This window comes from Sander vitreus, unplaced genomic scaffold (assembly GCF_031162955.1).
Source record: "Sander vitreus isolate 19-12246 unplaced genomic scaffold, sanVit1 ctg154_0, whole genome shotgun sequence".
NCBI classification, from domain to species: domain Eukaryota; kingdom Metazoa; phylum Chordata; class Actinopteri; order Perciformes; family Percidae; genus Sander; species Sander vitreus.
Genome location: NW_027595402.1, coordinates 723,687 through 741,120, shown reverse-complemented (window position 1 = coordinate 741,120; position 17,434 = coordinate 723,687). Strand labels below are relative to the sequence as shown.

The 17,434-nt window shown below is 40.5% G+C and overlaps 1 protein-coding gene across 5 annotated transcripts; it reads right to left on the bottom strand.

The window, feature by feature from the left end:
• Positions 1-924: 924 nt before the first annotated feature.
• Positions 925-16,522, bottom strand: LOC144513228 (NLR family CARD domain-containing protein 3-like). Of its 5 annotated transcripts, XM_078244236.1 has the most exons (12): positions 16,396-16,522; positions 16,004-16,026; positions 13,765-13,846; positions 13,526-13,630; positions 11,889-11,993; positions 11,315-11,419; positions 10,866-11,047; positions 7,774-9,559; positions 7,515-7,688; positions 6,804-6,977; positions 6,231-6,277; positions 925-5,980 (listed from the first exon to the last, which is right to left on the bottom strand). In XM_078244236.1, exons 3-12 carry the CDS (start codon positions 13,821-13,823, stop codon positions 5,454-5,456), a joined length of 3,264 nt encoding a protein of 1,087 aa, XP_078100362.1. In that variant the 5' UTR covers positions 13,824-13,846; positions 16,004-16,026; positions 16,396-16,522; the 3' UTR covers positions 925-5,453. The 5 variants fall into 5 exon arrangements, with proteins under 5 accessions (XP_078100362.1, XP_078100361.1, XP_078100363.1 ...); XM_078244235.1 differs by lacking the exon at positions 16,004-16,026; XM_078244237.1 differs by lacking the exons at positions 11,315-11,419; positions 16,004-16,026.
• Positions 16,523-17,434: the final 912 nt, after the last annotated feature.

The following is a 17,434-nucleotide window of genomic DNA, read 5'->3' as shown; positions in this document are numbered from 1 at the left end:
GTTGCCTCATGTTATTGCTATTTTTACTAGTTAATCATCTGAATAACTTCATCCACCAGTGATAAGCTGACCAAAACCTTCTTTAAAAAAATATCTCTTCAAAGGTCCGAAACTAGAAGAGTTAGTGAATTACAGTCAGAGACAGTGTTTTCTTTACAGAAAATGTGCAAATGTAGACGGTGACATGACAGGCAGCACAAAACAATGTGTTGACAGAGTACATAACTGAACTGCATACAAGTGTATGATGTGAGTAGATGTTGCATGTATTAGATAAGAAAGTTGAGGTTGTAGGGCTCGAGGTGAAATGCAGTTTGCAAGAATATAATAAGTGATGTGATTCATTTTTTTGGCTTAATTAGTTCATTCTGTTTCTGTTTACCAGCTGTCTGTGATACATCCAGACACAACAGACTTGTGAGTACATTCTCAGTTGTTCTTTTGTATTTTAATCTTAAATCAGTAGTGAGACAACGTAACCGTGCATTCTGTGTGTGTATGTTTAAATATAACTGAACATAAAGTAAGTAGTAACTAAGTATACGTTATCTATCACAGACAACCAGTAGCCGGCTACAAATGGGTTTACATTATATAAAGTGTTTATAAAGTGTCTGAAAACATTTGATCCTCTTGACAAAGCAATCGTTTTCAGCACATTTGGTTTTTAAAAGATATTTATTCCCCTGGTAGCTCATCCTCAAATCAGAGATCACTTACTTGATTTTAAAACGATGATTCTTGATTCTTTTTGTAATTCGGATCTAAAACGAATCAAACAAAGACAACCGACGACCCCGCGACGCATTTGTTCAGTCAAGTGTTGAGAGGAGATACTATTGCAGTTAGCGACATGTTTACATCACAGTAGATTGATTTCTGGGTCTGCTGTGTGAGGTTAGTGAGATATCTTTCACCACAACATTCAGTAAACACCTTCCTTTTATTGACAGGTTACATGTGAACACTGAGAAACAATCAGAAACATATCAACATTAGGGTTAAATACATGAAGAATCCATTTTTATAAACCATCCTCTCTTTTTGAGAGATGTGTCCACTCCAGGAAATATCAAACTGGAGTTGGGTTGTTTTGATAAAGAATCGCATTTATCTTTCTTTTGCAAATGAACTCTTTGCATGTAACACTGAAGCCCAAATATGAATGAACGGTATATGAGTGCTTGACATGTATTTCTAAGTTTTAACACATCTGAAATATCCCAAATCTGTATTTAAGTCAGTCTTGATTTCTCAGTCCACAAAACATTCAGTCATCACAGTGACTCAGTTCAGTATTTGGGGATTTTATTAGGTCCTTAACATGATTAAACTCAGATTTTAATACAAGATATAATGTAACAAAGTGATGCCGATAAACACGATCAAACAAAACAGCAGTTAAACCAAAAAATGCAAAGATTATAAGAACTTTTATTAACGGCATAGTCAAATCTGATGCTTTTGCCACAATGTTCTTTTAAAGGAGACCTATTATGCTTTTCTGTATTTTCTGTCATATCTATATTGATAATATGTGGAATGTCAACGCATTCTCACGAACGGTATGATGATATCTTACTAAGATTTATGCTCGGTTGTATTAGCAGCAGTTAGTAGGTGTGTTTAGCTAAAAATACAGAGCACCGCGAGCTGACACTCGTTTCGGCGGAGATTACGGTGAAATTTAGTCCACAAAATATAAGCGTTGTGCCGCGACAAAAGTTAAAATTAGGCACCAAAACGACTAGTTAAGATAAGGAAAAAGATGTCATGGTGGTTTGGATTAAAACACTCCTAAGGAACACGCATTTCCTGATTGAAAGTCTTTAGTTTTCCCCGGGAAAGTGAACTCTGCTCTCTGGCTTGAAAGTCCTACATGTTAACGCCCACCCAAAAATGAAAAAAAGTCATAGTATAGCATGTCGAAAATAAATCACAAAAACGTCATTTTGAAAAAAGTCACAAAAGCATCATAGTATAGTATGTCGAAAAACGTGAAAAAAAGTCATAGTATGTAAAAAAAAAAAATTAAAAAACATAGTATAGTATGTGGAAAAAAAGTCATAGTACAGTATGTTTAAAAAAGTCACAAAAACATAGTATAGTATGTGGAAAAAAAGTCAAAGTACAGTATGTTTAAAAAAGTCACAAAAACATAGTATAGTATGTCGAAAAACGTGAAAAAACAGCATGGTATAGTATGTCGAAAAAAAGTATGTCGAAATAAAGTAAAAAAAACATGTTGAGAAAAGTCACAAAAACAACATGATAGATATGTCGAAAAAAAGTCACAACAGGTTTTTCTACTCTTTAGTCATCAAGCATAAACCTAAAAACAGATATATAATAGGTCTCCTTTAAACAACTGACATCCCTACAGTTGTGTTTCGAGCATGACTGAAAACACAGTCTCCTCCAAAAGTTACCACCCAAATCTACAACATCAAACTCAAATTCACACAATATTAACACAATACACGATGCTGCTGAAGCTAATTCATCTCATCAACACATACCAATATGTTCCTATTAATGCTAACGATAGCTGGTGATTGGAGCTGATATTCAGCTTTGAAATAAGCCTTGTTAGCTTCAGGAAGTGCAAATTAACAGTTTTTAGACATGGTTTTCTAACAAACGTTATGCATGCATGCATGTACCATCCAAAATTAGGCAGCTTTAAGGAGATTATAGAGGACAATCAGGAATTTACACTGTACAGATATATGTAGGTGTGACAACTTCTCTAATAGTTAACATAAAAGTATAAAAGATGAACTGCTTGAATAAGATAAGGGGTCAATTGTGATCAGGTTTAAAAGAAACACACTGACTCTGAGTAGGAAACGAGAAACAAAGAGCGGTGCCCTGAGTCAAAGTCAAACGTTTTGTTAGTTCATCTATAATGCAGAAGTATTTTGAATATTCACTGTAAAATAAAAAGTTTAGCTGCAAGGTGCTGGTTTATAAACGGATACGATTGAGCTGCGTTACTGCAAGTTGATAGTGTTGAGAAAGATCAGATGAGGGAAAGAGCAGCCGGAAAAGTCATATATTAATCACTTTTTTACATATAAAGGATAGCACAAGAGTCTAAACACACGCATGTATCTCATCCTGTAAAACTAGGTAACAGAAACGTAGATGACTGTTTTTGGTCTTTGAGAAGAATCAAATAAGTATAACTAAATATACTGAAGCATTACAAAATCTGGTTGATAAAATAATAAAAGATAGAGGTGCTAACCATACCTATTTACAACTTAATACTCAAAAAAGGCCTAAAACGGTAAACTACTCACAACATACTGATCTGCTGCTACACAGTCACAGTGTAGCAATATTTGCAATAAACTGAATTATTATCAGTTATTTGTGACACTGAAATATTCCGTTAAACCTGTACAACCTCATACAATCCTGTATAATTGAATGTTACCTACAAACCTGTACACGTAAAAGTTATTTAGTCAAATTGTAAACAGTAAAGCAGACACCAGGAGCTTCTGACTGGGGGAATATGTGTGAGTTCAGACTTTTATAGGACATAATAGGGTTTCTGGAGTTGCTGCTGGCGACGGCGCAGGTTTGGTTTTAAGGCTGGTAGAGACATGTTTGAAACCCAAGCTAATGTGTTTGTGTTCACTTCCTCTCTTTCACTAACACACACACTCATAACATAACAGCTTCATGGTGCAGAACTACTTTAACCTGACAAGCCAGACCCACATCAAGATGTTGGGTCTGGGAACTCCCCAAAAATTTTAACGTTTTGATTTAAATCCCTCTCTTTAAAAAACTTCCACATTTTCCGTCACATTACTTCAGCTAACTAAGTTGTTTTACTGCGACTTTAAGAGAACTGTATACAATATTTGAAAGATGGCGCCCCATTCATTACATTTTAGGCTTCTGCAAATTTTGGGCCCATAGCACTTACATTGCTGCCATGTTAGCAACGTTCTTGCTAGATTTGGCCTCTTTGGCGAGTTTCTTTTCTAGACGAATCTTTCGTCTTTCATGCTTCTTGCGGTCAGCGCGGTCAGGCCGGTGTGGACGCTGATATTACTCAACTGCGGCCTGGGCGAGTCGTTCAACTCCAAGATTTTTGTTACAACGCAAACACGATCTCCAGTCCGGTTTTACAGACACACATGGCAAAATATTTGAAAGATGGCGCCCCATTCATTACATTTTAGTCGTCTGCAAATTTTGGGCCCATAGCACATGCATTGTTGCCATTTGGCCCCCTTTAGCAACTTTCGTTTCTAGACAAATCTAGCGACTTTTTGGGCAGAGCCTCCCTCCTCTCCCTCCTCTCCCTTGAAGAGAGTCACCAATCTTTCTCTGTGAATGTCTCTGTATTTGGTTGCGTTTTATCACTTTGCAGCAATTTTTCGAAATGCTGTGCATATGTTGTCAAATTGGAGAAGATTTACCAAAATGATGAATAACACGGCTCGCAGGGAGGTCATGTTACACTAGCTAGTTGTTGGCTAATCGGTTCTGGTTCTTGTCATGTTGGCAAAGTTCTTATTTAAATTTTGACTGGTTAAGAAAAACAAAACACAATGTCCTCTTTTTCTCTTTGGAAAACAAAATGAGAACATGTCTGGTAAATGCTTGCTTTGCGTCACACTGCTAGCGTTGTGGTCTTGAGCACATGGCAAAAGAAAAGGCGGAAACACAACATGGAGAAACTTCACCATGGTGGCAAGATCACTAATATACTGGGCTGAACAACCAGTCGGACAGCGCTCTCACTGACTACCTCAGTAGTCCCTTGATTGTATGGGACAAGTCCCGACCATCCACATGCAAATTTACGTCTTTTGGTTGCTCGTGTGATTGCAGTGAAAGTTTAGTTAGCTATGTGTTGATGGAGCTATGTTAAAGCGCTGACACACCAAGCCGATTATCGACCGTCAGACAGTCTGGCGAGGTCGGTGACTCGAGTCTGTTCGATGTGTTCCGTGCTGTCGTCAGTCGGAGGAGCCGTCTGCGTTTATTTGGGCTGATTTGACTTGTTGAATCAGTGGGCAGTCAGACTCAATGATCAATTACTGGAAATGACGAGCGGGATGAGCGTGAGGAACACCTCTCAAAATACGACGAAAATCTTTTAAATTGACCTTTGTCGATCTGAAATGAAGACAGATTCAGCAAATGCACGGCCTATTTCCTTGCCTCCATTATGGTCCGTTTTCTGGGAGCAGCCAGACCCGACACGTTTGTCCAATCTGCTGCCAGTTTTAATTTTTTGGGCGACAATACGTCTGCTGTTATGGAGACGTATTACATCTCCATCTCGCGCACACGCAAGAACGTACGCTCAAGTCGGCGTCGCTTCGTTATGTTCCGAGGCACTTTTTTGACCAAGTCGTGCAGACTGATCAGTCCGACTGCCTTTTCTGCCGACAGTCGGTCGTTGGGTTGGTGTGTCAGAGCCTTTAGCCAACAAAAAATGCAGATGAATGAGTGTGAAGTTCAACAGCGGGATAGAGGGGCTCAATGAACCTTTTTTTGAAGGTATAGAGGCGGGTCCGACTGTCGGAGGAGACTCTGTAGAATGACAGAGTGCCAGCCAGCCAATCCAGATACACCCCCACCCGACTAGAGCGCGAGCAAAGGGAAAAGACATTGATACTCTCGTTGCTGTGCTGAACAAAACAACCTTCATCAGAGCACATCAGACTCCAAGACTTGTCGTTGCGCCCTAGCTTACAATCTCTCACATCCCCTTTCCTGCCAATGCTTCTGTACGTTAACCCGATGTTGAAGGGCTCCTCCACCTCAACCTCCCAGTAGCAGCGCTCATCTAGACCCTGTTCACACAGCACCTGCTGGCAGAGATCAAACCTTTCTAGATGAGGGGGATATGGCTGCTCATCTTTCACCCAGGTCACCTTTCTGTTCCCTTCAGAGAGAAGGAGGTTCTTGTGGGCTGTGTTGGGGTCCCAAGTGAGATCACAGGCGTCTGGAAGTAAAGAAATCCTTTATTTCAGGAGCATAGACTGTAGTTATATACAGCACTACAGTCAGCAAGTAACAAAGGAATTCTTTAGAAAAGTTGTCTTCCCTCCAGGAAGAATTGTCAGTATTCCCGTTCTTCTAATTTAAAAAGGCAAAAAGTTCAGCAGTCACCAATTCATTGAAATTACTTGTTTGCAATGTATCACTGTGGTCAAAACATGCAACAAATGTCCAGGATTTACATTGATACTTACATTTCTTGAATCCCGATTTCATCCGTTGACTTCCACCGTGTTCAACACTGTAAAGAGAAATGACCATCAGATAAAGAACAACCATTTAACCGTTTTTCTCTCAAAACCTTTCCTATCAGAATTTCAAGGTGTGCACCCAAGATAAGTGTAACCAAGTCAGTATCCGACCAAATGTCTTCCCTTCTGTTCCTGAGTTATAGTGTTGAATAATGTCCAGAAAAGAGTTTTTGCAGAGCATTATGATGTGTCACAAACCAGACGATCCCAGACGAGCCCCCTGCTTGTCACTAACCGGCCCAAAGCATGTGACAAACAGGGGAGACCAGATTAAAGTGCCAATGAACGTTTTATGAACAAGATAACTATTTACAAAAAACATAAGGTGTGGTAAGTGTTGCCATCAGCGGTGAGTGGAGTGTGCAGTATGGATGAGTGAAGAATGTGTGGATCAATGTTGACTGCAACAAAAAGTAATTTGAATTCCCCCCCAGGAGTTCCTTAGATATCACGTTAGCAAGAATAGGACGGACAAATGCACAACCCGAAAATATGTAAATCTGGTATTGTAATTACTTGAGTACGGTGAGCTTGTTTTGTGGATCGTTCTTCAGCTCAGAGAGCAGCTTCTCTCCTGATTCTCCCAGATTGTTGTAGCTCAGGTCCAGCTCTGTCAGATGGGAAGGGTTGGACTTCAGAGCCGAGGCCAGATAAGCACATCCTACCTCGCTGATCTGACAACCTGACAATCTGAGAAAACACAGGGTTTAGTTTATGGAGTGGAGAAAATGAGTTTTACACAAAAGTTTGATGGTGGAAGTACTGAGGCAGGAAGCATCATGGCCCAGCTCAGACTGAAGGAGAAACAGAGACAAAGAATGAACTTTGATATGTAAACATCTAACCCCAGAAATCCACCAGGCACGAATGCGACGCGTTCCGGCTGTGGCTTTGTCTCGTCTGCAGACATTCGTTATACCATTGGGAGTGCATCAAAGCGGAACGTTTTCCTGATTTCTTCCCTTTAGTTTAGTTATGAACGAAACTGATCAAAGGTGATTATTTTGAAAATGTACCTGATGCTCTAGACATTGCACACCCTGCCCGGCCTGTCAAACACCCGACAGCTCCATCAAAAATAGACTGGGCACGTATTTTTAGCGAAGCAGAGTGGAATGCCGCTATTGGGATGCTTCTGCGCTGCGGCTGGTGTATCACAAGCATTTATTTGAGTGGCTGCGATTGCTGCCGCCGGCAGATGCACGTGGTGGAATTTAAGGGTAATACCTTAGTGTCTTCAGTCTGCAACATTGACTCGACAGTCCATCACAGAGCAGCTTTACTCTTGAGTCTTTCAGGTCATTGTTGCTCAGATCCAGATCTCTCAGAGCTGAGTAGGGGAACTTGAGACCAAAGGCCAGATGTTTGACCCATTCTTCAGTCACTTCGCAGTCTGCCAGTCTAGGGGTGGATAATACGGTTATAATGTGATAAAAATAAAGGGGCAACCAGTTTATGTTACATATTACAGAGAAGGTAAACTTACATGGCCTTTCTGCTGGTCCTCACAGCTGGTATCAGCCTCCTTCGGCCTTCATCTGATGTGTTGAAATTCTTTAAGTCCAACATATCCAGATCATCTTTCGATACCTGCAGCATGTAGGCCAGCGCAGAACAGTGCAGTGGAGTCAGCTCTGTTTTTGAACGATCTGACAGTTTGAGATATTCCTGAATCTCATCTTTGACTTTATGGTCTCTCATCTCGACCATGGTCTGGAAGAGGTTGATGCAACTGTCTGGAGAGAGGGCCTTTCTTCGGATGGCTTTGAGGTGAGTCAAGATTTTCTTTTGGGTATCTTGGCTTGGGTCCAGTGATGTCAGCAGACCCTGAAGGATTCTCCGGTTGGGTTCTGCCATGAGGCCAAGGAGGAATCGCAAGAAGAAGTCCAGGTGGCCGTTCTTCTTCTCCAACACTTTGTCAACGGTCATCTTCAGAAGATCAAGTAAAGGATGTTCTTTGTCCTTCAGATCGAGGAAGTTGCCGAGCTCTTTTGTATTCTTGTTTGTGAAACAGTCATAGACAAAAAGAGCAGCAAAGAACTCCTGTATGGTCAGGTGCACAAAGAAGAAGATCTTTTTCTGGGAAAAGACTTCTTCTTCCCTAAGAACTGCACTGCAAAATCCAGAGTAGACGGTTGCCTCTTGTATGTCAATGCCACAGTCTTCCAGATCTTCATCGTAGAAGATGAGGTTGTTCTTCTGCAGCTGAACAAATGCAAGCTTGCCGAGTTTCAGAAGAAATTCTCTCTGTGTATTCAGAAGTCTCTCTTTGTTTTTCTCAGTCTTCTTGTCATATTTTCTGCTTCTGCGTTTTGTCTGGACAAACAGGAAATGAGCCATCATCTCTGTGAGAGTTTGCGGAGTCTCAGCTTTCTCTTCTCCCCCAAAGATCTCCTGAAATAATAGGGCCGAAATCCAGCAGAAGATCGGGATCTGGCACATGACGTCGAGACTTTGTGAAGAGTGAATGTGTGAAATGATCCTGTCAGCAAGGCCCAAGTCATGACTGAATCTCCTCCTGAAGTATTCTTCTTTTTGTGGGTCACTGAACCCTCGTATCTCCGTCACCATGTCAACAAACTCTGCAGGGATCTGATTGGCTGCTGCCGGACGGGTTGTTATCCACAGTTTAGCATCAGGAAGAAGGTTTCCCTGGATGAGGTTTGTTAGGAGATTACCCACAGATGTTACTTCACTGACCGATGTTACCGGCTTGTTCTCGAAGTCCAGTGGAAGTCTGCTTTCATCCAGGCCGTCCAGGATCACGATAACCCTGGCTTTGACGAAATCTTCTGAATCTCTCAGATCATGGAGCGCAGGGTGATAATCAGTCAGGAGCTCATTCAAGCTTTTGTTTTCTGTACTCAGATTCAGCTCTCGGAAAGCAAGATTGAAAATAAAATCAATGTCCTGGTTAGCTCTCTCCTCGGCCCAATCAAGAATGAATTTCTGCACAGAAAATGATTTTCCAATTCCTGCAACGCCCTTCGTCAGGACTGTTCTGGGGGGTTTCTTTTGGCCAGATGGCTGTTTGAAGATGTCATTGAGGTTGATTAATGTTTCTGCAGATTGTTGTTTTTTCAATGTAGGTTTGAAGTGTCTGAACAATTGTTCTTCATGTGGCCCTTCACGCTCTCCATGGTTGATGAAGAGTGTTGTGTAGATGCTGTTCAGGGGGTTCTTTTGGTCACCAAAACCTTCAGATGCCCAAGTAAATTTCTTCTGCGTTGCTTTTCTATGATTTTTCTTTGCATTCAAAAGATGGCTGCCCCCTGTAACAATCACATGCATGCTTGCCAATTACAAAATTTCAACAGTGATGATGACGTATTAATCTTTTACTTGCATTAACTTTAGTAGTAGTTCATGTAAAATAGGGTGTCACGATTCTCCAAATCCACGATTCAATTCAAGTTTTCAATTTAAACCTTTTTTTTTTTCAGCTGGGACATCAATGTCACAATAACATCCCCAATGGCAGAAGGATACTTTCCAACAACAGTTTAAGTTTCTCAGAGTTTACGAGGTTCACATGAATACACCATTAGTTTACCGAGGTGCGATGAATGCACCAAGGAGTTGCGTCAGAGCCCATAGGCTTTACCTGCCTTGTTTGTTTCCATAACTCACTCACGGGGAAGGCAAAATATTGCCACACAGTGACTTCAGGGAAGCAGGAGGATTTTCCAGTTCTTTTGTAACAATAGCCTGTGGCTGTGTCTCAAAGTGCCTACTTGCACACTTCAAACATTTGTTTTAAGTATATCGTGTAGATAACGCAAAAAGTTAGTGCACTGAAAGTACCCAGATGACCCCCTAAAAACAGTCAAAAAGTTCAGTGTGGAACGATGGACCCTACTCGCACTAAACGACCATCTTGACTACAAAGGGAGCCCTTGACCTGCAGCGGATTGGATGAACAAGTCACATGGGTGTGGCTGCTCGAGAATTTCAAACCGGCTGTCATGGCAGCAAGGACGGAATACGATCTTGTATTTTATGAAAATAGTTCACCAAAACGTGTTTCTGAAAACATTTTAAGCGAGAAATAGGCCATAACGTTGCTGAATCTGTCTTCATTTTAGATCGACAAAGGTTATTTTAAAAGATTTTCGTCAGATTTTGAGAGGCGGCGAGCCGAGCCGGCCGCTCCTCATTTGCATACAGGAAAGCGGGCTGGAAAATCACGTTCACATGTGTTGCGTTCGTCATGTGTTGCGTTCGTCATGTTCATCCCGCTCGTCATTTCCAGTAAGTGTTTTAACACAAGCGTTCATTTTGGGACAATACTAATCATCGAAAGTGGGCACTACAGCAGTAAGTGGTCAGTGCACATTAGCAGTGTACTGACGGAAGTATGTGGAATGAGACACAGCCTGTATCTTCAGCTGCATGCTGTCAGCCATTAAGCCACGCTGTGTCTGTTGGGTTTTTCTTCATACGTGAACAAGTAGACGGGGGTGGAGAGAGAGAGAAAATAATGGGGGAATCACCGATCCTGCTTTCGGTTTCAATAGTCTCAATCTAAAGCTCAGTTTAAAATTAAAATCATGACATCCCTAATGTATTTAAACTTACTAGTGTCTTCCTCAGTATCTTTCTGGTGTACGGGATCTTTTCTGTGTTTCTTTCCACACTTTGCACAGGAGTTGTCTGAGCCGACACACTGTTTGCATGACCAGTGTCCACAGGTCAAACGCACTGGATCACTCAAAGCCTCCATACACGTCGGACAGCTAGACGGCTCCGCAGTCTGCTCGCTGTAAGGTGATAAAAACTTGACACGTTAGTCCTGCCAGAAGTGTGTCAGTGGTCAGTTTTGGGGCCACAGATCTGCACGTTTTCAGATTAAGGGTCATTTTTTTCATTAATTTCAAATTGTCCTGGATGACCCCAGCATGTATGTGAAAATGACATTCATTCAGTCATTCTCTGCGTCAAACTGCTTTACAGAATTAATCTTTGATTAACCTTAATGTGTTTAGATGCAATATATTTAGTTTATAGAATACATCAAATTAAATGACCTTTGTTCCTTTTCAACACCAAATCTGAGCGGCTCGTACATGGACGCATCACTCTTCATAGAGACAACACTGGGAGCTGTCGGCTCATTTCCCCTCGACCGTGAACTAAAAAGAGAAATCGTTTTACTCATGTAAACCATTGCATCTCAGTGACTCATTCAGCAACCAGGAAGACATCTATAACATACAAATTGTGTATTAATAGAGCTGCAAAGATGAATGTATTAGTTGTCAACTATTAAATCAATCTGCAACTATTTTGATAATCGGTTTGAGTCATTTTTTTATCCAAAGAAAAGTTAAACTTCCCTGATGTCAGCTTGTTAAATGTGAACATGTTCTAGTCTCTTCTCTCCTCTGTGACAGTAAACTGAAGATCTTTGAGTTGTGGATAAAACAAAACATTTGAGGACGTCATCTTGGGCTTTTTGGGGAAACACTGATCCACATTTTTCACCATTTTCTGACATTTTAGAGACCAAACAACTAATCCATGCAGCCCTAGTTAATAGTGCACAAAGTTTAGGATTACCGTTTTAACATAAACATAACAGAATACATCAAATTAAATGACCTTTGTGCCTTTTCAACACCAAATCTGAGCGGCTCGTACATGGACGCATCACTCTTCATAGAGACAACACTGGGAGCTGTCGGCTCATTTCCCCTCGACCGTGAACTAAAAAGAGAAATTGTTTTAGTCATGTAATTTCACAGCGCTTTGTCAGCCTGGACTATTGTTTTTACTTTTTAAATCAATCACAACCGTCCTGAATGGTGCTAAATCCCAGATGCAGCAACAGTGCCCTTGCGAAATAGATAGCGGAGTTAACGAAAGGGAAGTGACATCCAGTGCATGAGAGCCGTGGATGTCTTCAGCGTCTGACCCGCACCTTAAGCGTCGGGTATACTGCCCAGGCCGCCGTAGATGGCGTGCGACCTACAAGCACGCACAGAGACATTTATGCTCAACGCATTGTTCGTTGCAGTATTCTCCGAAACACCAGAGGGCGTACAGGCAAAATAATCTGTGAATAAGCAAGAAGTGGCGACCATAAATTTTAGCCATGTAAGCTAAGACTAGCTCTAATATTAACTTAGGGTACGTCTGCAAGTATATATGAAATGACTTACTGTTTGACACTGTCAGTGGCCTACCACTTTCAAGCCTCACCTGGCATTAGGGTTGGGTATAGTTTGAGTTTTTTCCAATAACTGTGCCAAATTTTAAAACGGTGTGTAAACTGATACAAAACGACAGTTGGCGACATTAAAGAATGGCTTGTTTGTTGCTAAGTTCATATGGTCAAATTTAAATGATTCATTTAAAATGTAACAACAATAACTTATTTCACCAGTCAATTGCTGTTAAACAACAAAAAGAAGAACCACTAGATGCTAGAAGGGAACTTTACGACAACATTGAATGCACAATGAGTTTATGAGGTGCAATTGAATGCACCATTAAGTCCCTTCAGTGTTGTTTCTCCGACAACTCCGACTCTGGCAGTGACCATGGTGTCTCAAAGTGCAGCTAGTCTCATCTGTGATTTTAGCTGCAGACTGTCATACATCCCGGTGTTGGAATCTTTTCCAGTGAAATACAGTCACACGTTAGACCGTTTAGCTTTCAGAATACTAACTGTGTTTAAGCCAGCAACTAGCTAGCGTTAAGCTAACGTTACCCGCTGCCAAGTGTCATGTTAGTGTTAACTAGCGTCACATGCAGCGGTGCTTCTGATGTATGTAACGTCCGTTTCTGAGCACCAGAGAGTAGCGCAGGCATTTAAGTGGCACTTGAGGAACTGAAATCTGCGTTGTCAATAGATACCGGTCGTTTATAAGCCGGGTTTCGGTACACAACCCTGCCTGGCGTTAGGAAACGGTATGTGCCAGTGGAATACAAGCGGTATAGCACACGGGATCAGCATTAACGCAGTACCACTAGTGGCATATCATCAGCCATATCTCGATCTCGGTGCTACCGAGTTTTGTAGGAATAATATATACATAAGTCTACTGTGTAGAAAACTTTTTACAGTTTATGTTTATACTTTGTGAATGTTTTTTATATTTGAAGTTGCTGTAATTTAGAATTGATTCAGTCATTCTCTGCATGAAACCGCTTAACGGAAGGAATCATTAAATAACCTTTATGTATGTTTTTAGATGCAATATATTTTGTTTACACAATACATTCCATTTGATTACCTCTGTCTCTTTTCAACACCAAATCTGAGCGGCTCGTACATGGACGCATCACTCTTCATAGAGACAACACTGGGAGCTGCGGTCTCAGCTTCACTCGTCTGTGAACTTTTAAGAGAAGAGATTGATTTACTAAAAAAAAGTGTTTGTAGTTCTTCTGCACCATAAAACTTTATTTACAGTGTGTTTTCTCTTGTTTATGACATCACATCTGCCCATTTATGATCGGCTGTAAACATTACCTCATTGGCTCTTCAGACAAAGAGGTGGATTTCTTCCGCATCTTCCTCTTCTCAGCCATGTCTGCTGCTGCAGCTGAAACAACTACAGGAAGCCAAAACACTTGTTAAGACTTGTGTAAAGGATTTGAGCACGGAAATCGTTTATTTGTTCATTTTCAATGTTACGTTTCCACGCTAACAGGCAGATATAATCAAAGACGGAAATGCATTTTGAAATAACATTTTATATGTCTAATCTAGAATAAAACGTTTACTTTTCAACTAAATGTATCCAAGTTTAACTGGAAATCCTCCAAACCACACAGCTAACCTCCTGCGGTCTGAGCATAAGAGGAGAAATTCCTCAATGTTCACAAACACTAAAACTACTGAAGGGTTTTCCTATACAGTGGGGCAAAACAAATGAGAAAAAAAATCCAGAAAATCACATTGTAGGATTTTTAATGAATTTATTTGCATATTCCTCAGGAAAATAAGTATTTGGTCACCTACAAACAAGCAAGATTTCTGGCTCTCACAGACCTGTAACTTCTTCTTTAAGAGGCTCCTCTGTCCTCCACTCGTTACCTGTATTAATGGCACCTGTTTGAACTTGTTATCAGTATAAAAGACACCTGTCCACAACCTCAAACAGTCACACTCCAAACTCCACTATGGCCAAGACCAAAGAGCTGTCAAAGGACACCAGAAACAAAATAGAAGACCTGCACCTGGCTGGGAAGACTGCATCTGCAATAGGTAAGCAGCTTGGTGTGAAGAAATCAACTGTGGGAGAAATTATAAGAAAATGGAAGACATACAAGACCACTAATAATCACGTGCTTTGGGGCTGTTTTTCTGCAAAGGGACCAGGACGACTGATCCGTGTAAAGGAAAGAATGAATGGGGCCATGTATCGTGAGATTTTGAGTGAAAACCTCCTTCCATCAGCAAAGGCATTGAAGATGAAACGTGGCTGGGTCTTTCAGCATGACAATGATCCCAAACACACCGCCCGGGCAACAAAGGAGTGGCTTCGTAAGAAGCATTTCAAGGTCCTGGAGTGGCCTAGCCAGTCTCCAGATCTCAACCCCATAGAAAATCTTTGGAGGGAGTTGAAAGTCCGTGTTGTCCAGTGAAAGCCCCAAAACATCACTGCTCTAGAGGAGATCTGCATGGAGGAATGGGCCAAAATACCAGCAACAGTGTGTGAAAACCTTGTGAAGACTTACAGAAAACGTTTGACCTCTGTCATTGCCAACAAAGGGTATATAACAAAGTATTGAGATGAACTTTTGTTATTGACCAAATACTTATTTTCCACCATAATTTGCAAATAAATTCATTAAAAATCCTACAATGTGATTTTCTGGATTTTTTTTCTCATTTGTCTCTCATAGTTGAAGTGTACCTATGATGAAAATTACAGGTCTCTCTCATCTTTTTAAGTGGGAGAACTTGCACAATTGGTGGCTGACTAAATACTTTTTTGCCCCACTGTATATATATATATATATATATATATATATAATATATATATATATATATATGTGACAAACACACTGAAACATTTACAACCATTTACAATGTGCAGAGCGATTAAATATGTTAAAGTTTAAACATAAATTGTAAACGACTACATACAAGTTTGTCCAAACAGCCTTGACTACCTTCCTTGTTCACTGTTTTAACAATACTGCACGTCTATGTGGGCATTTCTGATTGGCCGTTAAAAAAGGAAGTAAGAGTCAACTGACATTTCCTTTGTGTTAATGTTGATACCATAAATAAAGGCAGTTGATACAGCCACTTGGACTGTGTCAGTGTCTGTCTGCTTCAATTCAGTTCATTTAAGAAAGAGACAGTGCAGATTTATAAAACACATGATTATACATGGATTAAAAATACCAGAATAAGTCAAAAGGCTGTTTTTCATCTGTAGTCTCCTGGACTGGAGAGGCATGTTAAAAAAAATAAACAAGAAAGAAAGACTAAACAAGCAGAGCAGAACTTCCTCTCTGTTTAATTCTTGCACAGACTTGTAATAATGTGTGATGTTGAAAACATGTTTCAAAATAATTTCACAATAGCCTATTTATGTATTATTTAGGAGAAACAAATAAAATAATTAAATATACGTAGGATATTTAATAATACCCCCCCCCCCCCCCCCCCCCCCCCCCTTTGTTTCTTCTACTTCCACCAGAACATGAGTTATTTTTTAATAAGACTGAAGAACATTTTGTGAAGCACACTTAACTTTTAATGGACCGTCGGTGTCATCTGGTAAAGGAAAAGGGCAATAACAAGTATTTATGCTAGTTACAGCAGTTGGCGCATGCGTGAAAGCGATCTCAATGTTTACATACAAACACGGAAAATAACAAGAGGCATTATGTGTGCGGATTTCTTATTAGTTCGTGAAATTTGAAAACGGTCACTTTATTAATTTGATCAAGTCATTTCAATGCGTTCGAGCTCATAGTTTTGCAGAAAACGTTGGTACCAGACAGTAACTCACTGCGCACTTCACCGTAACAGACAGGCCTGTAATATGACGTCTCAGCCATAGTGCGCACATAACAAAGAACACACAGCGATCAGCTGCTCCGACCACACACACAGGAACACTCAGGAGCATAAAGGGCTTACTTTAAAGGATTAAAACCAGTCTCTCCTTGTTGCGTTTTGAATGCTAAATATCTTCTCTGGACGTCTCGGTACAGTCAATGTTTGCCTTTCCCACACACAGCTTGTTTGCATATGAACTTTCGGTTTGGAAGCTCCACCCTCCCCCTTAAATAATAATAAATGAACATCAAGATCCCAGACTGATGAGAACAGCAGGTCATTTGTGTTTAATTGTGTGAGTATCACATAGTTTATGATCATTATTAGTGATGTAGTTCAGTTTTAAAACCCCACCTAGCTGCATGGGATCATCCTGCTGCATTTGAACGCATCTTTGCTGCCACACAAAGTGATAATAATGCAACGACCAATGCAGGGACTCCTACATGATGAACGCATTCATTAATTATGTATGAACTAATCATAACTCAGCTGGCAGATGACTCCATATTATTCTTCCGAAAAATAAAACCACTTTTTTTTACCCGTGAAGTTATCAGGGAGTTTTTTAAGGCTTCCAGTCTGTTTACCTACATGTAAATAAATGTGTGCTTATCTATGTTAAATATACCTCTTAATCTGTTATTTAAAACATTCCAATTAAAAAACAGAAATGCTCTGTTAAGAATAGCCTGTATTACCACGATCAACAGAGGAGAAACTCCTTCAACCTCAATCCTGTTACACATCCAGAAATGAAACCAATGGCTCTTAAATAATCTCTAGTTAAGAGAGTAGATTTGGACGGAAATGGTATTCTGTCAGCTGGTACTCTGTCTGTAATGGAGTGGAATGGAAATGTCTAAGTGACCCCAAACTTTTAACCGGTTGTGTTTCTGTGAGTTTCATATCTGCACCGCTGTGTACAGTTAAAGGCTACCAGTTTGAGGCGTTGACCAATCAGAGAAGGCTGTAACCGGTCGTATCCAGTAGTCCAGCCTCTATCATCGTAGCAGTATCAGTGATAGTTCACCATAAGCAGGTTGCCTCGCTGTCAGGATATATTTGTATATTCTTGATTTCTTGTTTCAAGGCATTTCTGAACTGAAATCCTGTGTGT

Excerpts from the sequence above, each read along its gene's own strand:
- LOC144513228 (XM_078244236.1), bottom strand. The coding sequence starts at position 13,823 with ATGGCTGAGAAGAGGAAGATGCGGAAGAAATCCACCTCTTTGTCTGAA. Across the intron at positions 11,048-11,314 it reads GGTGTTGAAAAGGAACAAAG|CGAGCAGACTGCGGAGCCGT; the intron begins GTCATTTAATTT and ends ATCACCTTACAG. Across the intron at positions 7,689-7,773 it reads AGGACCAGCAGAAAGGCCAT|ACTGGCAGACTGCGAAGTGA; the intron begins GTAAGTTTACCT and ends ATCCACCCCTAG.